General features: G+C 40.0%; 1 protein-coding gene across 8 annotated transcripts in view; it reads left to right on the forward strand.

The window, feature by feature from the left end:
* LOC307008668 (protocadherin alpha-C2-like) overlaps positions 1 to 26,292 on the forward strand; it is a gene marked incomplete at its 5' end in the record, with an annotated part of 159,621 nt that overhangs the window by 109,788 nt on the left and 23,541 nt on the right. Inside the window, 2 exons of one of the 8 annotated variants that reach the window (XM_079631664.1) lie at positions 4,449 to 6,889; positions 12,139 to 12,201. The exons of 2 other annotated variants lie outside the window; for them this stretch is intronic. In XM_079631664.1, coding sequence (XP_079487790.1) covers positions 4,511 to 6,889; positions 12,139 to 12,201 — 2,442 coding nt within the window. Of the gene's footprint in view, positions 1 to 972; positions 3,441 to 4,448; positions 6,890 to 7,158; positions 9,663 to 12,138; positions 12,202 to 23,132; positions 25,970 to 26,292 lie in introns of those variants that run through there. 5 more of the 8 variants (XM_079631665.1, XM_079631668.1, XM_079631667.1 and 2 more) reach the window with 5 other exon arrangements.

The following is a 26,292-nucleotide window of genomic DNA, read 5'->3' on the forward strand; positions in this document are numbered from 1 at the left end:
TTTTCGCGTGCATTTGATACGCACTTCATTGCGTGTAATACACACGCACCCCACACCACTAATCCGACCCAATCGTACAATACACACGCACCCCAAACCACTACTTAACCTACCCTAACCTACCCATGCGTATCCTTCCTATGCACGTAAAAACTAATTTTCGCGTATAAACTGCACGATAAACACACTGTGCTAGAGAGTGATCGCATTTAGTGTGATCGAGTTGCAGCTGTTTGTAGCTTTTTTTAGAGTGCGCGTAAAACATGGAACTTGTGTATTTATTGCATAGTGGGCAAGCGTTGTTCTACATGGTTTATTGTTAAAGTGGAATTGGAGCTGTTCATGGTACTGAACACCGCCCGTCCTAGCAGATATTTGTCACGGTGTATCAGACATTAAACGTCTCATGTTTCTATTTTCCCACATTGTTGGAATGATAACTTTTATATTGCGCAATACAGTTTAAAAGAAAAAGAAACTTATTTTGGCACGAGGTGACACATTTACCAAAACGCACATGCTGCTTTATACTGTAAATGGTTTGCATCGCAAGCTTACTCTGTTTATACGCGTTTCATTTTTAAACATTTTTCCCATAATGTTCTGAATATCAATATATGTCTGTGGGTCTTTGTGGTGTTCAAGTAATATTTTAATTCACCCTTTAAATAATTCGTTTATTTGCCATACAGTTGAAACAGTTTTAAACCATTTTTCTATAGAACTATTTTATTCTGATTGATTATTTATAGAAGTAATGATATAATTACAGTTTATTTATTTGACATTTTATGATAACTTAAAACAGAATATTTTGCAGTAGATTTGTTGATGTGATGGTCAAATGTGTCCGCGCGATGTCAGTATCTGACTGTTGTGTGAGCTTTCATGACATGGCGAGGCTCCTCCTTATTTTCCTTATTCGTTCGTCCTGCACACGGGCTTTGTTAGTCGTCCGCCATTGTCCTCGGATACAGTCCACTCGTGGATTTAGCAGGAACATTTTACAGACATGCGGGAGGATTTCAGTGATTTAACTTGCGTAACAGTGATTTTGTAAAATGGCGTTAACAGAAGGACGTATTTTCAAATGCTGGATATTTTTCGGTGTCTTTCTTCGCTGTGGGATTTTTACATATGGGCAGATTGTGTATTCCATATCGGAGGAGGCAAACCCAGGCACGACAGTTGGAAATTTAGCTAAGGATTTTAACTTGAATCTGCAGGACATTGAAAGACGTGGATTTCAAATTGTGTCGGAGAACAACGGAAGGTATTTCGATCTGAATTTAAAGACGGGTGTTCTTCACGTTAAGGAGAGAATAGACCGAGAGGAGCTTTGCGAACAGAATGTGAAGTGTTCATTACCTCTGGAAGCAATTGTTAACTCCCCTTTGAATATATATAGATTTGAGATAAACGTGCTAGATATCAATGATAACCCACCAATATTTCGTACCTCAAAGACAACCCTAAATATTTCTGAATCCGCTTTTCCAGGGGAGCAGTTCGCTTTACCAAGCGCGTTTGACGCAGATGTGGGCAGTAATTCAGTAAAGAGCTACAAGCTGAGTCCAAATGAACACTTTTCTCTCGATGTACAGAGCGCAGGAAAGCAGAGAATTTCTGCTGAGTTAGTTCTGCAGAAAGCTTTAGATCGAGAGAAACAGCCTGTGATCCAGCTCACACTGACCGCTGTAGACGGAGGGAAACCTCCAAGATCAGGAACAATGCAGATTATTGTAAATGTTGAAGATGTAAACGATAACATTCCTGTTTTCAGTAAACAGTTGTATAAAGCTCGCGTAAATGAAAACGCGCCGCCGGGTACTTCCATTATTACAGTTCAGGCCAGCGACCCAGATGGGGGCGTAAATGGTCAGATTGTTTATGCTTTAGTTAACCACGATAATGACAAAAACGTCGATTCATTTTCAATAAATCCGGAAACTGGCGAGATTACTGTGAAAGGTGATGTGGATTATGAAAAACAAAATGCTGTTGAGCTCCGCGTGCAGGCGAAAGATAAAGGGCATACACCAAGAGCATCTCTTTGTAAAGTGCTACTGGAAATTGTAGATATTAACGATAATGTTCCAAAAATCTCTGTAACATCGTTGCTTAATACTGTAATAGAAGATGCTCCGATTGACACAATGGTTGGGATGATAACTGTAACTGATAATGATGCTGGTAAAAACGGGCAGGTAACCTTAAAGATTCAGGGATCTGTTCCTTTTAAAGTTCAGAACTCGTACAAGAATTATTATACATTAGTTGTTAACGGTCCTCTAGACAGAGAGCGCGCGTCCGAGTATAACGTGACCATCACAGCTACTGATGAAGGGACTCCGCCTCTCTCCAGCACCAGTGTCATTGCTGTACACGTTTCTGATGTGAATGACAACGCGCCGCGCTTTCCAGAGCCCGTCATTAATGTTTATGTGAAAGAGAACAGTCAGATTGGAGCTGTTATTCATACAGTCTCTGCTTTAGATCCTGATGTAGGTGATAATGCCCGGATAACATATTCTTTACTAGAAAGCTCTAAACGCGGCCCGGTAACATCCATGATCAACATAAACTCTGACAGTGGAGATATACACAGTTTACAGACGTTTAACTATGAGGAGATCAAAACATTTCAGTTTAAAGTTCAGGCCACAGACTCTGGTGTTCCTCCTCTCAGCAGTAACGTGACTGTAAATGTTTTTATCCTGGATGAGAATGACAACAGTCCCGGGATTCTCGCGCCCTATTCCGAGCTCGGTTCCGTTAACACGGAGAACATTCCCTATTCTGCTGACGCGGGCTACTTTGTGGCCAAGATCAGGGCTGTAGATGCAGATTCTGGTTACAATGCGCTGCTGTCTTACCACATCTCTGAACCCAAAGGAAACAATCTGTTCCGAATGGGAACCAGCAGCGGGGAGATCAGGACTAAGAGGAGAATGAGTGACAATGACCTGAAAACTCACCCGTTGGTCATTTTGGTTTGTGATAACGGAGAGCCCTCACTGTCAGCGACTGTGTCTATTGATGTTGTGGTTGTTGAAAGCGCAGGTGACGTCAAGACCCCATTCAGACATGCGCCGATAAAGGAGGAGAGTTTCTCGGATTTAAATCTGTATTTGCTGATCGCCATTGTGTGTGTGTCCGTCATCTTTTTACTGAGCCTCATCAGTTTGATAGCTGTAAAATGCCACAGGACAGACGGCAGTTTGGGCAGGTACAGCGCCCCGATGATCACCACACACCCTGACGGGAGCTGGTCTTACTCCAAAGCTACTCAGCAGTATGACGTGTGTTTTAGCTCGGACACACTGAAGAGTGACGTAGTGGTTTTCCCGGCGCAATTTCCGCCTGCAGATGCAGAACTGATCAGTATTAATGGAGGAGACACTTTTACCCGAACACAAACACTCCCCAATAAAGAGAAGGTAAGACATTTTTTTATGAAAAGTTAGTAAAACAAATTATTCAGTTCGATTTATTTTGGACCTGCAATTTCTTGAATTATTCGTGTTCATTCATTATTTATTTTAGATTAAGACCGAGAGGGGATTAATTATAACCATTACCCTTTTGTCCACAAACTCTTTTATTCTCGTTGCGCACAGGTTTATAGTGCAGTGTTATCGTGTTTTCCACTGACGCTGTCCGCGGTACTGAAAACGCAAATGCTCTATGAAATCAACTGCTATTTCAGCCTGTTCTCACGTAAATGCGTCTCTATAGCACGCATGGTGTTTATCATGCAATTTATACGCGGGAATTAGTTTTTTACGCGCAGATGATTCGGAGTTTTTGCATGCATTTGATACGCACTTCATTGTGTGTAATACAAATGCAATCCACACCACTAATCCGAACCAAACGTATAATGCACACGCACCCCAAACCACTAATAAACCTACCCTAACCTACCCATGCGTATCCTATGCACGTAAAAACTAATTTTCGCGTAAAAAATTGCACGATATACACACTGCGTGCTATAGAGACGCATTTAGTGTGATCGGGTTGCAGCTTTTATCCGATATTGCCATAAACTTATATTTCAGTTCCGTGTCTTCTTATCCTGTCTTGTAAGTTCATTTTTTTTTTAGATTTCATTTTGTAGTTATTAGTTCAGTATGCGTCCGATGCCATTGTTATACCTACAGCCAGAATGATGTGGACACTTTAACCATTTTAGACATCAACTTTGTTTTAATTCCATGCTCTTATAATTGATAGATTAAGCAGATCAAATATGTTATTATATTTTTTGAAGAAACAGAGTTTGCAGTTGTCCACACGATGTCACTAGCCTTCCATTTTACAGGAGAATTCCCATAACTCCACTATAAGCTCCTCCTCATTTTGTAGCTTCCCGAGCAGAGGCTTTGTTCAGAATTCGCCATTGTGTCGGGAAGCTGCTGTACTGCGTGGTTTCGTTTGAACGTTTCCTCAGCGACTATGCTATCGGATTTTTATGATTTTGTCGTATCCAGAAGGCTAAGAGGCAATGGAATCCAAACGGCAATCAACATTTCGGTTTTGGCTTTCTGTGTACTTTCTGTGTCGGCTTTGGAATATAACCAGCGGACAGTTTGTCTATTCCGTGTCTGAGGAAGCAAACCCAGGAACTACAGTTGGGAATTTGGTGAAGGATTTTAATCTGAATATTCAAGATCTCGAGGTACGAGGGTTTCATTTAGTTCCGGGACCGAACAAGAGGTATTTCGATGTAAATACAAAAACTGGAATTCTCCATGTCAGAGAAAGAATAGATCGAGAAGAAATATGCGAGCAGAATATTAAATGTTCGCTGTCTTTAGAAGCCATGATTAGCTCTCCATTGAATATTTACAGATTTGAAATAAATGTTGTTGACATTAATGATAATGCACCCGCATTTCGGACATCAATAGCAAATCTAAATATTACAGAATCCGCTATTCCAGGGGAGAGGTTTCCATTACAGAGCGCGTTTGACGCAGATGTGGGCAGTAACTCTTTAAAGAGCTACAAAGTGAGTCCGAACGAGCATTTCTCTCTGGATGTTCAGGGCGGTGGAGATCAGAGTGTGTCTGCTGAGTTAGTGCTGCAGAAAGCTTTAGATCGAGAGAAACAGTCTGTGATCCAGCTCACACTGACCGCTGTAGACGGAGGAAAACCTCCTAAATCCGGTACAACAGAGATCATTGTTAACGTTGTAGATGTTAATGATAATATTCCTGTTTTCAGTAAGTCTCTGTATAAAGGCAAAAGCATTGAGAATGCAGAACGTGGTACTCACGTGATTACTGTTAAAGCTGTTGATTTAGATGAGGGTGTGAACGGTGAAATCATTTATTCAATAGTGAATCACAACAATGACAAAAATGTCGATGCATTTTCGATAAACCCTGAAACAGGTGAAATTTCTGTGCAAAAAGATGTCGATTATGAGCAGAGGAATGTAATTGAACTCCGAATACAAGCAAAAGATAGAGGTTATAATCCGAAAGCGGCACACTGTAAAGTATTAGTCGAGGTTGTGGATGTGAATGACAACATACCGGTGATATCTGTGACGTCTTTAGTGAGCACTGTAAAAGAAGATGCTCCGATTGACACAATGGTTGGGATGATAACTGTAACTGATAATGATGCTGGTAAAAACGGACAGGTAACCTTAAAGATTCAGGGATCGGTTCCTTTTAAAGTTCAGAACTCGTACAAGAATTATTATACATTAGTTGTTAACGGTCCCCTAGACAGAGAGCGCGCGTCCGAGTATAACGTGACCATCACAGCTACTGATGAAGGGACTCCGCCTCTCTCCAGCACCAGTGTCATTGCTGTACACGTTTCTGATGTGAATGACAACGCGCCGCGCTTCCCAGAGCCCGTCATTAATGTTTATGTGAAAGAGAACAGTCAGATTGGAGCTGTTATTCATACAGTCTCTGCTTTAGATCCTGATGTAGGTGATAATGCCCGGATAACATATTCTTTACTAGAAAGCTCTAAAAGCGGCCCGGTAACATCCATGATCAACATAAACTCTGACAGTGGAGATATACACAGTTTACAGACGTTTAACTATGAGGAGATCAAAACATTTCAGTTTAAAGTTCAGGCCACAGACTCTGGTGTTCCTCCTCTCAGCAGTAACGTGACTGTAAATGTTTTTATCCTGGATGAGAATGACAACAGTCCCGGGATTCTCGCTCCCTATTCCGAGCTCGGTTCCGTTAACACGGAGAACATTCCCTATTCTGCTGACGCGGGCTACTTTGTGGCCAAGATCAGGGCTGTAGATGCAGATTCTGGTTACAATGCGCTGCTGTCTTACCACATCTCTGAACCCAAAGGAAACAATCTGTTCCGAATGGGAACCAGCAGCGGGGAGATCAGGACTAAGAGGAGAATGAGTGACAATGACCTGAAAACTCACCCGTTGGTCATTTTGGTTTGTGATAACGGAGAGCCCTCACTGTCAGCGACTGTGTCTATTGATGTCGTGGTTGTTGAAAGCGCAGGTGACGTCAAGACCCCATTCAGACATGCGCCGATAAAGGAGGAGAGTTTCTCGGATTTAAATCTGTATTTGCTGATCGCCATTGTGTGTGTGTCCGTCATCTTTTTACTGAGCCTTATCAGTTTGATAGCTGTAAAATGCCACAGGACAGACGGCAGTTTGGGCAGGTACAGCGCCCCGATGATCACCACACACCCTGACGGGAGCTGGTCTTACTCCAAAGCTACTCAGCAGTATGACGTGTGTTTTAGCTCGGACACACTGAAGAGTGACGTAGTGGTTTTCCCCGCGCAGTATCCGCCTGCAGATGCAGAACTGATCAGTATTAATGGAGGAGACACTTTTACCAGAACACAAACACTCCCTAATAAAGAGAAGGTAAGAAATGACATAGCCTAATGTTTTTTTTTTTTTTTTTTTTTTTTTTTTTTTTTAATCACACGTCTTTAAAATGTAAAACCGAATACAAATGTTTTGTACTGTCCCTAAAGAAACCAGTAAATATTTGTTTTGTTTTCTTTTCATGTTATAGCCTAGTTCTCTCTCCGAAGCCACTTGGTGTCAGTATAGTGTTTTGCAACATTCGAGCGCGCCCACATTGGCTCCTCCTCGTCCTTACTTGAGCGCCTTCCTCACTCATGCGCTTTGTTCTATTTCGTCTTCATGGCTGCATGCATAGAAACAAATATAGTGGAATACAACCAAAGAATGGGAGCTGTTTTGTCAATATTTTTTTTGCAGCGATTGGTGGAGTTTACAAAATAGATGCGTAATGGCTAGTATAATTCTTCTCTGCGGGACTGTTATTTGTCTGGTTTTGCTGCGCTTGGTGTCTTTGGCTTCAGCCCAGATCGCATACTCCATTTCAGAGGAGGTGAACACAGGGACATTTGTTGGAAATATCGCAAAGGATCTTAATTTGAATATCCAAGAACTGGAATCACGCGGATTTCACATCCCTGCAGTTTTGGGAAGGAAATATTTTGAGGTTAATTTGAAAACGGGTGTTCTGTTCGTCAGCGAAAGGATCGACAGGGAGGAATTATGTCCTGCCTCACCGCAATGTACAGTGAATTTAGAAGCCATTGTTAATAGTCCATTAAACCTGTTTCGCATTGAGATAAATATATTAGACATTAATGACAATGCTCCGTCGTTTCGTGTTAGGTCTAAGGAATTTAACATATCAGAGAATGCCTTTGTTGGCGACAGATTTCAGATGCCGAGAGCGTCGGATCCTGATGTTGGAGCGAACTCGGTAAAGAGCTACAAACTGAGTCCGAATGAGCATTTCTCTCTGGATGTACAGAGCGGAGGAGAGCAGACTGCGTCTGCTGAGTTAGTGCTGCAGAAAGCTTTAGATCGAGAGAAACAAGCGGTGATCCAGCTCACACTGACCGCTGTAGACGGAGGAAAACCTCCAAGATCCGGAACAATGCAGATAATCGTAAATATACAAGATATAAATGATAACGCACCCGTGTTTGGTAAAGCTCTTTACAAAGTGCGTCTTTTTGAGAACGCACCAATGGGAACATTAGTCATAAATCTGAATGCCACTGATCTGGATGAGGGTGTAAATAGTGAAATAATTTATTCTTTAGTTCACCAAGACAGCGATGACAAAACAAACAAAGTTTTTAAAATGGATTCTGCTACCGGTGTCATTTCAGTGCAGGGCAGTGTGGATTTTGAGCAACACAATGCTTATGAGATTCATGCTCTGGCTAAAGACAAAGGAGCGAGTCCGCGGTCTGCGCACTGTAAGATATTAGTAGAGGTTTTAGATATAAACGACAACGAGCCCGAAATATCATTAACGTCACAAGTGAACACAGTAAGGGAGGATGCTAAAAAAGAAACAACGGTTGCTTTGATAATGATATCTGACAAAGACTCGGGAAAGAATGGGAATACGCACGGGAAAGTGGTAGGTGATGTTCCTTTTAAATTACAGTCATCGTACAAGAATTATTATTCTCTTGTAGTGGATGGGCCGTTGGATAGAGAGCGTGTTGATCGATATAATGTCACAATCATGGCGTCAGATGAAGGGACTCCGCCTCTTTCTTCCATACGCGTTTTATCAGTTTATGTATCTGATGTTAATGACAATCCCCCACGTTTTCCAAATCCTGTTATAAATGTATTTGTAAAAGAAAATGGTCCTAAAGGTCAAATCATTTACACTATTTCAGCTGGGGATCCAGATTTAGATGAAAATTCCAAAATTACTTATGGAATACTGGAACCACTTCACAAATCTGGAACTACATATTCTGTTGTTAGCATAAACTCTGACAGTGGAGATATACACAGTTTGCAGTCGTTTAACTATGAGGAGATCAAAACATTCCAGTTTAAAGTTCAGGCCACAGACTCTGGTGTTCCTCCTCTCAGCAGTAACGTGACTGTAAATGTTTTTATCCTGGATGAGAATGACAACAGTCCCGGGATTCTCGCGCCCTATTCCGAGCTCGGTTCCGTTAACACGGAGAACATTCCCTATTCTGCTGACGCGGGCTACTTTGTGGCCAAGATCAGGGCTGTAGATGCAGATTCTGGTTACAATGCGCTGCTGTCTTACCACATCTCTGAACCCAAAGGAAACAATCTGTTCCGAATGGGAACCAGCAGCGGGGAGATCAGGACTAAGAGGAGAATGAGTGACAATGACCTGAAAACTCACCCGTTGGTCATTTTGGTTTGTGATAACGGAGAGCCCTCACTGTCAGCGACTGTGTCTATTGATGTTGTGGTTGTTGAAAGCGCAGGTGACGTCAAGACCCCATTCAGACATGCGCCGATAAAGGAGGAGAGTTTCTCGGATTTAAATCTGTATTTGCTGATCGCCATTGTGTGTGTGTCCGTCATCTTTTTACTGAGCCTCATCAGTTTGATAGCTGTAAAATGCCACAGGACAGACGGCAGTTTGGGCAGGTACAGCGCCCCGATGATCACCACACACCCTGACGGGAGCTGGTCTTACTCCAAAGCTACTCAGCAGTATGACGTGTGTTTTAGCTCGGACACACTGAAGAGTGACGTAGTGGTTTTCCCCACGCAGTATCCGCCTGCAGATGCAGAACTGATCAGTATTAATGGAGGAGACACTTTTACCAGAACACAAACACTCCATAATAAAGAGAAGGTAAGATTTTATAGGGGGCCAGTTAAAATGTACTTTTTTCTTTAATTTCTATGTGTATACAAAAAGCTTCTGACATCTCCTGTTGAAACATGAGCTGTATTAGATCACATGAGAGCTCTCCGTGGTTCTGAAACACACTGAGATTGAGCATAGTTTGACTCTGTCCAGCAACAGATGCTGAATGGTGCCCTTTTTGAATTCCAATATGTGTTTGGCCAAAGTAAACAGAACAGTTTCGAGTTTTCCCTCAACTGTTTTATTTATTTATTTATTTTTTTACATTTTTTGACCTCTTGTATAATGCAGAGATTACCACGGCTGTTTCTAGGTCTGAAAATGAGTCCGAAGTCTGTCACGTGAAGCGGATTTGTCGGTCTGTGTCATGTTGGTTAAAGAGGCCATGCTCGGCTTTGGTGTTCCGCTTGAAAAATCTCTGGCACATAAACGAGAACAAAATTATGCTGCCATTGGGCTTGAATTTACCAATGCTATCTTACTGAACACACTTTCCCCCGTTCTCTTCCTTGACTTATTTCTTTCTTTTTCACTTACAACATGCAGTACTGGTTACTGGTTGTGCACCTTTTCATAATATTGTCTCTCCCATGCATTCCAAATACTCAACCTCTCTCTTTTTTCAATCCATTTACAAGCTATATCCCAATGGAAGTTTAATTTAATTTTGTAAACAGGATTCAGTAGATTAGCATTAGCAGTAGCACTCTCTTCATGCAGCTGAGGCCTCTCAGCAGGGTGTGAGCCATACGGATCATTTCTACAGCCTATCATTTGGAAAAGGGCTGTCTTATATCACTATATAGTTCACAAATCTCATTCACAAATTAAACGTGTTTTATTTCTTACATGGTTTGACACCGTAAATGGCCAGTTGGATTATTTTTTTCTCTTTCTTCTGTCTATGCTTTTAAGTCGATCTGATTGTGTTTGTCTCTTCTTTAGTGGATTGCATGAGCTTGCATTGTAAATATGCATGCCACTTACATTTTTCTAGTTAAAAATATAACAGTAAGCGTAAGAGTATTTAAGGGAGGGATGAAGGGAGGCAGGGAGAGGGAGAGGGAGGGAGGGGGGGGGGGGTAACCTGAATATTAGAATTTCTTAGAATTTGACAGCAGCATTTAAGCTGACAAGGGCTCCAGAAAAAAACTGATTGATTTGAGAATGTTCCAAACAACATACTTTTGTGTGCTTAAATTGAAGCAAGAACATCTGACTCTTTGTAAAACAGAGTTAGCATTATATATGCACATTTGATTCATGTCCTGTGATTAATGTTCCGTGCACAGCAACTTCTGTTTGTTTAGTTTTTGTGTGCTTTAGAGGATTTATTTGTCCCGGCTTTCTTTTCTTTTTTTTTACAGTTTTACAGTAGACCTGCAGGTTTGTTCTTTTGCTGTGTTTGCTTTGTTGTGTTGAGCAGAACCACACAAAGCAGAATTCAGCTTTGTTATTGTCTCTGTGCCGGCTGAGATTTTCCTTCCAAGCGGATGCATGTTGCCTGTGTGGGAGAACGAGAGGGGGATGGGAGAGATAAAAAATGAATAGAGAAAGGGAGGAGAGTGGGGGTGTTGAGAAAGGAGAGATGGGATAAAAGGTAGAGGGAGGAATACGCAGAGAGCGATAGAGAGAGAGAGAGGGGGAAATGGAGTGGGGGAAGGGACGGTAATTTTCCGTTCTGCGCTGCAGGAGCCCTTGGTTTGCAGGCTGAGCTCATAGCTGTGACATCATCACTGTCAATCACACCAAAACCCCACCCTGTGCTCCAGTTCTGCTGAGGACAGTCACTCTGACGACAACTGCAAACATAGTTGTTTATAGAGTGAGTGTGTTTGTGATAGTTTGCTAATATGAGAAGAGGTTGCACAATTGATGTTTGTTGACCAGCAGTGTTAATAAGAGTGTCAGCAGCAGAGGTTTCATTACGGTCCTGTGATGACCCTGGTTTGTACAGACCATTACATCGATTTCATGAGCACATTAGTTTCATTTGTACATTTGTACATAGAACGAAGTGAAGCTTATTGCTTTACGTATCAGTAATTTCACTGATAGAAACTGAGTTTAACATCAGTTGTGCTGCATTAGAACATTAGATCCTTCCTTGTAACATGACTTGCAAGAATGAGAGCGTTAAGGCAAATATCTGTTTATTGTATTTCATCTTGTTAGTTGCAAGATGTTGTCATGTTTTAAGTCTTTTCTCCTTAATCAGTTCAACCTGTCCATTCAAATCAGTCAATTTAAAACCTGATTTGTGGCATGATTGTTTTAACAATTTTTACTCTATTTAGCCTTAAACATTTTGAATATAATTGACAATATTGACTGTTTGGCTAACATTATGGTCCCTTTGACCCATTTGAAGCAAGTTTAGTGCTAAGTTAAATACAAATTTAAATATTGGATGTTGTCATTTCTTTGCTCTATTACCCAGCCCTAGTTTTTCTCCCTACAGTTACAGTTTTTCCCACCTAGACCACATGACCCACAGTTCAGTGGCACACTTATCAACCAGCAGGTTAGTGACAAATGCTTCTTTTGTTCTCTATACTCTTCTGTCTCCTTCACATTCTATCTCACACACATGTAATGATGTGACATTGCAATCTAGCACTTAGTGTCTTTTCTTATCCCTCCATCTTCAGGTTGTCATGGCGACCGGCTCTGTTTCTTTATAACTAGCCAATGCTGCATTTTGCCACACCCACAGAGAGAGAAAGAGAGAGAGAGAGAGAGAGAGAGAGAGGGAGGGAGAGAGGGGGGGGGGTGCATGCAGAATCTGTGTGAGCAGAAAGGGTGTGGTGAACTGGTAAATGAATGGAAAGGAAAGACAGCAGAGCCAGATGATGTTCATGAAAAAGAGGGAATAAATGGGTAAGCAGGTGTATCAGGCAAGCAAACGAGGGTGTCAGGGAGACAATAAAAAACGGATTCACAGAATTAATTCACTCTTGGGAGGGCGAGTGGAGAAACAGCAGCCGCTGGGCGTTTAGCCACTGATTAAACATGACAGAATTTGTCATAGGCTTATTGAGAGACCGAGACAGAGCGAGAGAGATAAGGAGTACGGGAAGATGATGAAACATTGGTGGTACCAGTTGTGATTTTTTTTTTTGAGTATAAGCCCAGAAAGATGATGTTGTTGTTGCATTATTTTTAATTCACCTTATCCTTCCTACAAGGTTGGTATATGTTGTTACTAATAAAATCCTTAAGTGCAGTTTTATAATTTGAGATGTATATCTCATATACAGTATTAGCTTGTTCTGCTAGGAAGAACCTTTAAATTGTAGTATAGACGACACTGAAGAGAAACAATATTTGTTTTGTGCTTAGAACTGTCCTACATGAAGATGTAATGCGTATTGAATATTAACTAAGCAGAGTGTACAGCTGTGCCAGGAATATAAGAACCAAGTTTAGGACACACAAATCTGGACATTTGTCTTTGCAGATCTCTTTCAGCGAGCAGCAACTAAACAGCTATTTATTTCCCATGATGCTCTAATTATTCTGCCTGTTCACTTCTAAATTAAACGTTAAAAAAAGAAAGAAACTTATAGCAAGCCAACTAATGTGTACAACAGTGTTGTTAATGTACAAATTATGAACAATTTTGACTATGGAAAGCTGAAAGTGACATAATTTTTTTTTTTTTTACTGCATTTTATGGTTACACTTTATTTTAAGGAGTCATTGTTAGAGTGTAATTATATATTTAAGTTCTGAGTAATATTATGCAACTACATTTACTTACTATAGGGTTAGGGTAGGATTAGGATTTCGTTGAGAGTTAGTTGTAATTATGCATCATTTACTGTTATTACTATGGTAAGCACATGTAACATGTGTAACAAGGACACTGTAAAAAATGTTACCCATTGTACAATAAATTAGTATTAGTACAGAGATTAATAGAGCACTTAAATGCGTTTGTACATATGTTTCTGTACAAGCTATATTCAACAATTGGCACTTTATTTTACAGTCCTGTTCCTCATGTACACTATATACTTATTATAGTAATTGCAACAAGGTACTAACCCTGAACCTACCCCTAACATAACCTTAACCCATGTAGTTACCTTATCACCCAGTACTTTCTTAGGTGAGTACACTGTATACTGTAAAATAAAGTGCAACCCAACAATTTACTTGAAACATTATGCTAATATAACATTTCAGAATGCATTCTGTAATATAATAAATCTGTTTATTTTACAAATGAATAGCCTGATATGCATTCACAGATTTCTGGTTTCTGCAAGCAGCAAAACGGAAAAAAAAAGAGAGAGACGGGGAAACTTGGCTGCTTGATATTCAGTTTTTCACACACACTCACAGCATGTACGGGTCCTCAGTAGTGGCTTTGTGGCTGTGTCTGTGCAGAGGTCTACTGAGGCTTGTCTGCGTTGCCTGATAGCTTTGTTTCACCTCCACAGGCGTCTGTTTTCGAGTCAGGCTTCTGAAGGGCAACCGGTGCTGAGGCAGCAGGGTTTATCAGGGCCCCGGAGGTTGAATTGTTTTGCGTTCAGTAAAACCATGGCCTGTTCTCTGATGGAGAAATGTAATGGAGGAGAAATTACACACGCTTTGGGATACGCAGATCCTGGAATCACGTTGGCTTACAGATAAAGGAAGAGAGCTCTGGGTGCGTTTAGCTGTGCCTGCCGAGAATAGAACACAGAATTCTGAATGTTTTATTTATTCTGCGGTACTTAAAAAAGTTGGTTTTAAAAAGTGCAGGAAGTTTCAATGCTTGCCTAAAAATCTTGGCTATGATTAGTAATGCCTGGCTTGTGTGTTTTGCCTAATTTTAGAGAAATCTATAACTATTTGTTCTGACAATGTTTCAATTTGATTACAGATCAAATATATAGGCCTGATTTCACAGACGGGGATTAGATTAAGCCAGGATTAGGCTTTAGTTTAATTAGGACATTTAAGTAGCTTTTATAAATGAGCCTTAGAAAAAAACATTACTGGTGTGCATCTTGAGACGAAACAATGGCACTGATATATTTTAAGATGTGTCACTGCAAGTTTATTTAAGTTAAAACAGCTCAAACATGCATTTTAGTCTGGGACTAGATGTAAGCCTTGTATGTAAAAACAAGGGGATAGTGCATAATGAGATGTAACATTTTAATATATCCTTGCCAAATGAAATGGGGATATGGATTCAGACATTTGTGCAACTGAATTACATTTTTGCATACTATACATTATGATGGATATGGAGAGAGATACAAAGAAGATACATATAGTTTGCCTTATCACTCACTCTTCCCTTCCCCTCTCACTTTATTAAATTATCATACTTTGATGTTTGGTAAGGATGTGGCAGTTTGTTTTACAATAATTCAGTAATTTAAGGGTGGCAGAGAGGGAAAAAAGGAAGACAAATGGTGTGTCTTACACTCTAAAAAATGCTGGGTTGTTTTTACCCAAATTTGGGTCAAATATGGACGAACCCAACCGTCGGGTTAACATTTTTAATTAAAAAAATTAACCCAACGACTGGGTTTGTCCATATTTGACCCAAGATTATGCAATAATTTTTAGATTTTGCAAGAGAAACGGGGGAGATGACTGTCAGAAATACGTATTGAGGATAAGAGCATAGCGGTGTTTAAATATGAGATTTGAAAAGAGGATTTATTTGTTCTATTCTATTGTTTCTTTTTGTCAGAGACAGAACCTAATGCATTCTGCTATGTTAGATGTGAAGACCTGCAGTTCTTCTTTTGTACCCATAGAGGTCTGACTTTACCATGCTCTGTTTGGCAACATCCAGTCCATGCTGACACACCCAGTCCTTTTCCTTTCTGCTTGTTCTTTCAGGCAGTATCTAATTAATATTCAGGTCTCCTATATAAAATACTAAAGGTGTCATGGGGGAAAAAAGCTGAACTTTATTAAAATGTGATAATGATATTTTATTATGCATTGCAAAGCTTTAATCAGTATTAATATCAAAAGTTGTGTACATTAAATTGCACAATATAAATGTAACATTTAATTAGATAAAAAAAAAAACAGTATTCAATATTTATATAGCAAATAAAATGTCATATGTTAAATAAATATATTTCTAGAACAAACATCTGCAAAAAAATATATATATAAAAAATACTTTTTGCCCTTTTTGAATGGAGAATGGTTTTCTGATGATGTCATCTATTTTACTATGAATGAAAGATGCGGTGAGGTCATCACTCGTGGCCCTGAGCAGTGTGACAGTGAAGAGGGAAGTCCCAGAAGCCACAAAACTGACTCACACACATTTTGTAGACAGACAACACTGACTCACACACTCTCATAAAGACCCTCATTTCATAACGACATGTGGGGACAATTTAACGCATTAATTATAGAGAAGACACTCTCATAAACATCAGTGTTCAGACTCACCTCAGACGTCTCAAAGCTGGTCCTGCAAAGCCCTGTGCGGCACAATAGCCATTACTGCAGTCTAATGAATGTCTTTTTAAAGGGGCAATAACTGCACTGTAATGATCCAGCGTTAATATTTTAGAGTAATTTATAGTGAGCGAGTAGATCTGGAAATTAATATCTAACAGAAGCACTCTGATGAGCTGTAGACTCTGATACAGAGAGGTGAGGAGATGTCAGAATATCTATCTATCTATCTATCTATCTATCTATCTTCTATCTATCTATCTATCTATCTATCTATCTATCTCTGTCTGTCTGTCTGTCTGTCTGTCTATCTATCGTTCTATCTATCTATCGTTCTATCTGTCGTTCTATCTATCGATCCATCCATCCATCCATCCATCCATCCATCCATCCATCCATCTATCTATCTATCTATCTATCTATCTATCTATCTATCTATCTATCTATCTATCTATCTATCTATCTATCTATCTATCTATCTATCTATCTATCAATCAAAAAATTTCAATCCTGCAACTTTAAAGAGTCTTTCATTTTAATAATGTACAGACATTTCAGGGGACGCCAATTGGTGATCGATAATAATTGTAGAGGAGAGTTTATTTTTTGATTACAGTGGGTTTTTTATTCGCTTTGGTACCAACTCTTAGTACAAAAAATACAGTAATTATTTCAAAACCTGTTCCCATGCTTTCATTAGTAATACACATTTTCAATCCACATATTCATTGTTTCAAACACAAGATTATTGTAGTATGTAATGAGAACATTTGGTTTACTTGCCGAAACACAACAGTATTTTCTTTCAATTTAGTACTTTTAACAAACAGTTAATTTAATAGAAAATAATGCAATATACATGTTTTAAAATCACCCTGCTGAAATAATTGCAGTGACACATGGCTACAGTTGCCACATTAGACACTTACATTATCTAACGTACGTAACATACAATCCATAATGTTTGTAATAATCTAGTCAGTGTGTTATCAAAATCTGATCAATCTGATGTTATTCAAATTCCTCTTCCTTGTACTCCTCTATCTCTCTCTCTCTCTCTCTCTCTCTCTCTCTCTCTCTCTCTCTCTCTCTCTCTCTCTCTCTCTCTCTCACACACACACACACACACACACACACACACACACACACACACACACACACACACACACACACACACACACACACACACACACACACACACACACACACACACACACACACACACACACACACACACAGAGAGAGAGAGAGAGAGAGAGAGAGAGAGAGAGACTTTGAACATAGTGGTTACTGGTTATAACCTAAGATAAATCGCTTATAATGTAAAAATAATTAATTAATTAATTACATCTGGTTAGGAAATTGCAAACTAAGTTTAAACTATATCTATAAAATCTGTATCTATAGAAATTTATAGAGGTACCAAATGATTCATTGATTAACCATTAAGATCAGTTGGATTTAAATAATAGACAAATGTATTAAACTGAACGAAAAGAGATGCAAATGAAAAGTTTGATAGTAATAGCATTATGAATACATATTTAGATGAAAAACTTATGTTGTGTTGTGAAAAGGATACTTTGTGGTTTTGTGTATTGTACTAACACTAAAATGCACCAAAACAAATAAATAAATAAATAAAAACAAGCAAATAAAAAAAATGAAAACTGTAAAAGGCCCCCATGTTAGAAACATTCAGCCATTGCATAACATAGCTGCTACTTGTTTCCACTTCAGAAGGAGAAAAGCAGCGTTTTTTTGTTTATTCTGACAGATGTCCGTTTGAGCAGAGAGTAGGAGAGATAACTTAATCTAAAACCCTGAGGGGGAAAACAATTAGCAGCAGACAGCAGATGGATGCGATTCTAACAGGTAAAGCATGGAGATGTCAGTGTTGTACAAATGCATCACAGCACAATGAGACAAAAGACACTGAGCGAATGTGTGTGTGTGTGTGTGTACATGCTAGACAGACCTCGAAGGAAAGGCCAGGTGTTTGAATCAGCTTGCGTGCATAATTGGCGAGATTACGGCTGATGTTTTCCGTCCCCTCTCTTTGAATTGGGCGTAAACAGCCGTGCGTGTCCCGCGGGGAGCGTCTGTGAAATGTCAGCACAGCGCAGTCAGAGCTCACCTTTGTAGAGTAAAAGAGGAAAGAATAGATTTTAAAAAAAAAATTGTGTTTGAATGTACAAAGAATTTTTGGTTTCACTTTATTTTGATGGTCCCTTTAACACATTCTGTTGACTATAAGTAATGTTGCACATGTGTGCTAACTCTCATAGTGTTAGTTGAGTATTAGTAGACGGTTAGTAGAATAAGTTGACATGTAGTTGCAAAGTTACTTCTAGTCAGTAGAATGTCTGTTGGAGGACCATCTATATAAAGTTACTGAATTTTTTAAATAATTTGGATAGTTTGCAGTGCTCGTTTCGCAATATGCAATTAATACATAAATGATATGTAAATAAATGAAAAATAAAATAATAATGGATTAGGTGCTGATGTATACACACGTTACCGCACAGATCTTTATTGTTTGGCCAAACAAATTGCATGTTTTGACACGTGTGTACAATTTTCTACAATTTGCACAATAACTAAATGCACATGGCTTGTTAATCAAAAGTTGATTCTCTGTGAAATTGTCAAACTCTTCACAACATCTAAACATTCTTTCATCGTGTGAGCCTTCACATGCAAAATAATACTTTACGTTATGGAAATCTGTCGGACATGCATGTATATTCCATAAATACCTATGACATGGAATGTTTGTAATGTCTGCTAATTTGGCAAATGGCCTGTAATTGTAATGAAATAGGAATCCCAATCTTGCCTATCAACCGATCAAGTATGGAAACATACAGTGAGCTATATGGAGTTTGCCTGCACTACCATTACAAACAGTTTTGAACATGGAGGAACGTCACAACCCTACACAGCAACAGCAGTTTATTTTTTTGTAGAAATGTGTTACATGAAAACTGAAAATTCACAGTTGCTTGTTATGGAAGAGCAATAGGAAGATATGTAAGAATGTGTGGTGGTGGTATTAGGGGAAGTCGTGCACAAAATGATCAAGCAATTGTGAATTTTCAGATATATGTGTTGTATAAATGAAAATGTTCTGTCCTACTTTATATTAGGTGTCTTTACTATGTACTAACATTTTAATTAATAATTTGATACAATGCACTTATTGTGTACATGCATGTTTTTACATTGTACTTACATTTTAAAAGTATCTGCATGTGATTTAAATTACACTACAGTAAATAGAATTACACTGTTGACCCTTTCCTTAAACCATCCTTACTCATACAACCAAACATGTTCCTATCCTTACCCGTATCCCACCTCAATAGCAGCACAAGTGTTTTGCAATACAATATGAACACAATAAGGACACTGTACTTATTTTTTGATGTAAGTACATAGTAGCTAAGGACACCCAATATAAAGTGTGACACAAATGTCCATTTTCTCTTTGTGTACTAACTACATGATTGACTTCCTGTGTACATTTTTACCTGCTGCTGAAATCTGTATCTAAAAATCCCAGTATGACACAAGAGCATTCAGCTAGACAAAACTGACATTCTTATATAGTGTAGAAAACAGACAGTATCAACTAAAAAGTTGAAAACACAAGAAATTTGTATATTACAAATATTTCCATGGGGAAAAAAACATCTAAACATTTCGACCATCATGGCTCACACGATGATTTTTTTTTATTTTTTATGGCATTGATCAATTTAATGACACATTAACTAGGTTTTGAAGCATGAATTAAATGTTTTGTGTGAATATACATTTTGCAGACATGCGATAGAGTTCTGATGTTCAAGCAATTGCACTTACAGTTTAGAGAATGTTAAGACGGTTTTGAAAAATGTGCCAAAGGGATTGAGAAAAACCGTAAAACCTAGTTCCTCCTTTTCTTATTTCCTTTCCTCCCTCTCTCTCTCTCTCTCTCTCTCTCTCTCTCTCTCTCTCTCTCTCTCTCTCTCTCTCTCTCTCTCTCTCTCTCTCTCTCTGAGTGCTTTTCTTGTGGGCGCTCAGATTGTTCAGAGGCAGAGAGGGTGGACGGCGGGGGAGAGTTTTCTGGCCCTGTGGCCTGATGATTCAAAGCACCGGGTTCTTCTAGGTCATTCTGTCTAAACATCAGCCTAAACAGCTCTGCTATTTGTCCAAAAAAGCCTGCCAGACATCACAATCTCATTTGTTGTCAAATAACGCCCCTAGTTGTCACACATTTTATTACAGTAAATATTTGTAGTCCTTAAAGTCTTAAAGTCTTGAAAGGCACGTAGGACGACTATGCCTCTTAAATGGATCGACATGGACTCGGGTCACCTTTGTTCCAAGTCATCATGCAATGTCGATCATATACCGCAAAACACCGTGAAAATCCATAGTCTGGTCACTTCTGCCCAGAGACAGCGTGAGCTGGAGGCTCCGATGTGTGAGATGTGTGCTAATGTCTGACTGGAGAGAAAACCAGATACACAGTCCAGAGTTTATAGCTTCCAATGGATATCTAATAGCCCCAGTGGACATTAATAGATATAGTGTCAGGACTGTTGGCGGTCTGATGTGATTTCCCACCCTGGCCCTGATTAATTAAACAGTTGGATCGGTTCCTGTGAGGTGCCGTTATTAAGCTTCAACAAGTGGACTCACAAGCCGAGGGATGTGCTGTATTTCAGTTTTATCCGTATTTGATTTGTTTTGGCTCTTTGTATGTCTTGCATAATTGCTTGAATACAGAACTGCACCCACACTAAAACTCAGCAGTTGTTCTAACTAACACTATTTAGTTCACTTTATTTAATGTACAACAAGTTTGAGCTTATTTGTCAAAATCTAGTTATCTATACCTTTCTGATACAGAAAACCCAACATAACCTTACTTGATTGGTTTGAGTTGCATTTTGTCAAGCAAAAGGGAATTTTTGAGGGAGTGCAATTCTTAATATACTTTTTACTCATTCATTGTTGTCTTTCTTTGTAGTTGCATTCACTCAATTTCCAAAGTCATCTCAAATGTTGAATTTTCCATACACCTAACAATTTTAAGAGAACATCACGTAACTTGGCTTCATAAATTGATGCTGATTTCCTAAAATGGTTGGGTAATTTATGTATGGTTTCATACATAAATCAGTAATAAATATGTTGCTTTTAAAAGATGTCCTAACTTCTCTCTATAAATCCCAAACTGATCTACAATTAAGGTTGAATTACAGTTTATTAAAATTGTATTGCTAACAACTAGCCTATATCACAAACACCATCTAACAAAAGCGGTTGATTCCCCTCTAGTTGTGCCAATATCTTGAAATTCACACACAGATATCAACATTCAGCAAGCATGACAACAATGGCAAATTCATTTTTAAATTAATAGACTCTGACCATTACAAAATAATGATTTGTTTTAATGTACAACAATTATTTGCTGTCTTCATTGTGCTAATATCGACACAAGACAGCAAATAAAGTTGTCAAATAAAGAAAAAAATTGTAAAAGAAAGAATACTTAATTTACTTATGCCACAATGCATATCTGGGAACAGACTGGGAGTAGTCTGTTACTCAGTAAGCCAAGTTATGAAAACGTGAATATATTAATGTACTTTACTAGATTTTAAGAGGCAATAAGTTTGCAAGCTTTTTTCAATAACTCTATAAAATAAGTATTTATTTATATATATATATATATATATATATATATATATATATATATATATATATAATAAAAAATAAAAAATAATATATATATATATATATATATATATATATATATATACATACTTTATTTTTATACTATCTCTATTCTAGCCTGTCCTAATCGTATAACTTTGTATTGCAGCACAAATATATATATATATATTGTAAAAGTACACATATGATACGTGCAATAGCAGACAAGCAAATGAATATAACAAATGAGAAATACAACGCTATTTATCCTAAAGAGGCAAGTGCTGCAATACAAAGTTATTGCAGCACTTGCAAAAAAAATAAAAATAAAAATAAAAATAATAATAATAATAATAATATATATATATATATATATATATATATATAATATTATTATTATTATATATATATATATATATATATATATATTTTATTTTTTTACGGTCAGATAGATCAACGCTACAGAGGAGGAAAGATGCATTAAGATGGTGGACTGGCTTGGATCAGAATGTTTGTCCTTGCACCTGTTTTGTGCATAAAAAAAGAACAAGTGGATGAGCACCATGATATAACCGCAAAAGAGGAGCGAGTGATTAGAAGGAAGTGTGTGGGAGAGGCACAGCAGTCCGAGATGCTTCATTTGTAATCGGTGACAATTTAATCTCTCAGATTTGGGGACAGTAGAAAGAGCGAGTGAGTGGCCGGCCAGTCAGTGCTGACGGCTATAACTATAAGAGCTGTCAGCAGTATCGAAAACATAGACGGTGAGCAGTGAGAGGGCTTTCTGAGATTAAAGGAGAGAAAGAGAGGAAAAAACGAGTCAATACTGTCAATCAGTATTTTATGTTCATTAAAAGTCGTTGTGATAATATAAAAACAATTGCTCTTATTAAGGTGAAATGTAATTTAATAAGAAATACATATTCTGTATAGAATTCAATTTAGTCACCTCAGTTGTGCGCTAAGAGGAGACAATGAAAAAAAGGGCGGTGGCACTGTCTCTGTGATTGAATGCAGCCGTGTTTTCAATCGATATTAATGAGAATGTTTTGAAAACAAGACTAATGTTGTAAAGGCTAAAGAAAGCAATATTTTCATTAATATACTTTTCATTTTTAAATCTTCGTGGTGCATCTGCTTGTTAATAGGCTTGTCGGTGTTTTTGTTCGGAGGTGCTGAAATGCAGTGAGCTGCGCTGGTTAGAGCGCGTTTCTCCCATCCCCCGCCTGTACAGCACTGGGTGAGGGAGGGGGACAGGAGAGAGAGAGAAAAAGAGAGAGAGGGGGAGCAATAGGCAGCACCCTTGTGAGGGGAAACAAGAGTCGGCTTCGCGGAGAGGAGGGAAGAAAAAAGAGCTGGGGCGCAAACAAAAGAGAGAATATGGATGAAGCAGGAAAATGTCTGTGTGAAAAGGCAAGCGCAGCGGAGACTTTGGTCATCCTGCACATAGTCTGCCCGTTTTTTGGATGCCGTGCTTTGCAGCTGTTGCGCGGCGAGCTCTAAAGGTGGAAAGTGGTTTTTAATCCGTCTGTGGATGTTGCCAGCTTGCGATGGCTGTTGCAGGGCGATGTAGCTGCATAAAAGAGAACGTGCCTCTTTGTTTATGTTTCCTCATTGTTCTATTAAGTGTCCTTACAAATGCACAAATTCGCTACAGCATTCAGGAGGAGTTGGAGAGCGGAACTGTCGTTGGGGATCTTGTTCGGGATCTCGGGCTGGAGCTGCGAAAGCTTTCGGCGCGTCGGATTAGAATCAGCTCCGACAGTGCGAGGCGATACTTCAACATCAACCACAAAACTGGTAAGCTTGTTATAAGCGACCGGATTGACCGCGAAACGCTCTGTGAATTCAGCGGGACCTGCACGCTTAGTCTCGACGTGGTGTTAGAAAGCCCATTTGAACAGCACAGCGTGGATGTTGAGATTCTGGATGCAAATGACAACTCGCCGCTTTTCCCTCGAGACGAGTACCAGTTGGAGATCTCCGAGGGCGCACAGCCAGGCGCGCGGTTTTCCATTGAGGGTGCGCAGGATTCTGACGACGCCTCAAATTCCGTGCGCCATTATCGCCTCACCTCAAACGAACACCTGGCGCTCGACTCAACCAAACCACCTGCAGATGGAAAACACATAGAGCTCGTGCTGAAAAAACCTTTCGACCGCGAGCTTTCGCAGTCTCACCAGTTTCTAATCACTGCTACTGACGGCGGATCGCCTCCGCGCTCAGGCTCAGCCAAAATCAACGTGCGCGTCTTGGATACCAATGACAACGTGCCAGTCTTCGACAGCTCCGTATATAAAGTGAAACTGCGGGAAAACTCTCCCGTTGGCGCGCTGGTGATTAAATTAAACGCCACCGATAGAGATGAAAGCTCCAACGGGGAGGTGTATTACTCTTTTAGCTCGTACACGCCAGATAGAGTGAGGCAGATGTTTTCTGTAGACACAGACAGTGGGGAAATTCGAGTAATGAGCAATGTGGACTATGAAGAAACCAACACCTACGAGATGTACATCCAGGCAGCAGATCGAGGTCAAGGGGCCGTAGCAGTGCACTGTAAAGTGGTGGTGGAGGTGTTGGATGTGAATGATAACCCTCCTGAGATTGTGCTCTCCTCTCTCTCCAGCCCAGTTCGAGAGGACGCTCGGGCAGACACTGTGGTGGGTTTAATCAGCATAAATGACAAAGACTCTGGACAAAACAAACAGGTCAGCTTGGATATCATCCCCCCTGACCTGCCCTTTAAAATCAAATCATTCCGAAATCATTACACCATTGTTACCTCAGCCTTCCTGGACCGTGAGACTATATCATCATATAATGTCACAGTTACAGCCATGGATGGTGGAACGCCTCCTCTTTCGTCGTCAATGACGATACGAGTAGAAGTGGCAGATGTCAACGACAATCCACCACGTTTTAAACAGACTTCATACACTGTTTATGTCTCAGAAAACAATGCGGTCAGTGCACCTCTGTGCGTCATCAAGGCAACGGACCCCGATGCCGGAGAGAACGCTCGCATCACATACACCGTCCTCAACGACAACAACCATGGTATTTCCGTGACATCGTATGTTTCTGTCAAACCTGCCACAGGCGAGGTGTACGCACTGCGATCGTTTGACTTTGAGAAGCTGCGTGAGTTTCATTTCCAGGTTAAAGCTCAAGACAACGGTGTACCTCCTTTGAGCAGGGTGGCAACTGTCTATATTTACATCATGGACACCAACGACCACAGCCCGAAGTTTGTTCGCCCGGCGGCGAACGGCTCACACTCCACAGAGACTATTTTGCGTAACTCGGAGGCGGGCGTCCTTGTTTCACGTGTGCTGGCTTGGGACTTAGATGCTGGGGAAAATGCCTGGTTGCTATACAGCCTCCATCACGCGCCTGAACTGGACTTGTTTAAGGTGCACGAGCACACAGGTGAGATCCGCACTACCCGGAGAGTCTTCGAGGACAATTCCACTGTCTTTAGCCTGGCAGTGCATGTACGCGATCATGGTTTGCCTCCTCGCTCCGCATCTACAACGATCACCGTCGGCGTCATGGAGCTCCCACCCAAAGTGGCCCCAGACCCAAAACGCATAATCAGACCACATGGCACAATGATGTTCTCCGAAGTGACCCTGTATCTTCTCATTGCTCTCAGTGCCACCACCTTTGTTTTCTTGCTCACTATCTTCGTCCTTGCAATTGTTCGCTGCCATGCCTACTGCAGCAAACCAGACGCTTGCTCCTGCTCGCCTTGCTGTGTGTCCAAGAAGAAAAAGAAGTCATCGATGAAGAAAGCAACCAAAGATGGTGGTGGTGGAGGAGGTGGAGGAGGTGGTGGAGCAGGTGGAGCCACAGGTGGAGGTGGCGGCGCTGCTGGGGGGGTCACGTTCCAGCAACAGTCCGCGGTGATGCGGAGAGATCTGAAAGTGGAGCCGCGGTACATCGAAGTCCGAGGAAACGGCTCTCTAACTAAAACGTACTGCTATAAGACCTGCCTGACTGCAACATCAGGAAGTGACACTTTTATGTTCTACAATACGGGCCGGCCGATGAGTGGGACTTGGGGTTCGGGGGCAGACCGTTTCTTTACAGGACAGAGCGGGCAGTTTGTGCGCAGACTGAGCATGCCCGATGCTACGGCAATACAGGTGTGTGCAGTGCCCACACTCTTATAGCATTCATCAAGTGAATCATCCATCTATGCATGAAGTGAGGAGAAAATCTGTTCTCTTTTGCTAATCTGGTGCCTTTTCACTCTCAGATATGATGGTGATTTAGGAGTAGCTTTGGCATTTTTGTTGTTGTTGCTTCCAAATACACAAGAAAAAAAAAATAGTGTAGAAACAATTTTCATTTAGAAATCACTAGTATTTCACAATTAATTACAAAGAGACAGAAAGTAACGCATTGAAATACATGTGAAATTTTAAAGAAATACTATACATATGTGTTCTTGTAAAACAACTCCAAT

Source organism: Phoxinus phoxinus (genome assembly GCF_949152265.1).
Source record: "Phoxinus phoxinus genome assembly, chromosome: 12".
In the NCBI taxonomy this organism is placed as follows: domain Eukaryota; kingdom Metazoa; phylum Chordata; class Actinopteri; order Cypriniformes; family Leuciscidae; genus Phoxinus; species Phoxinus phoxinus.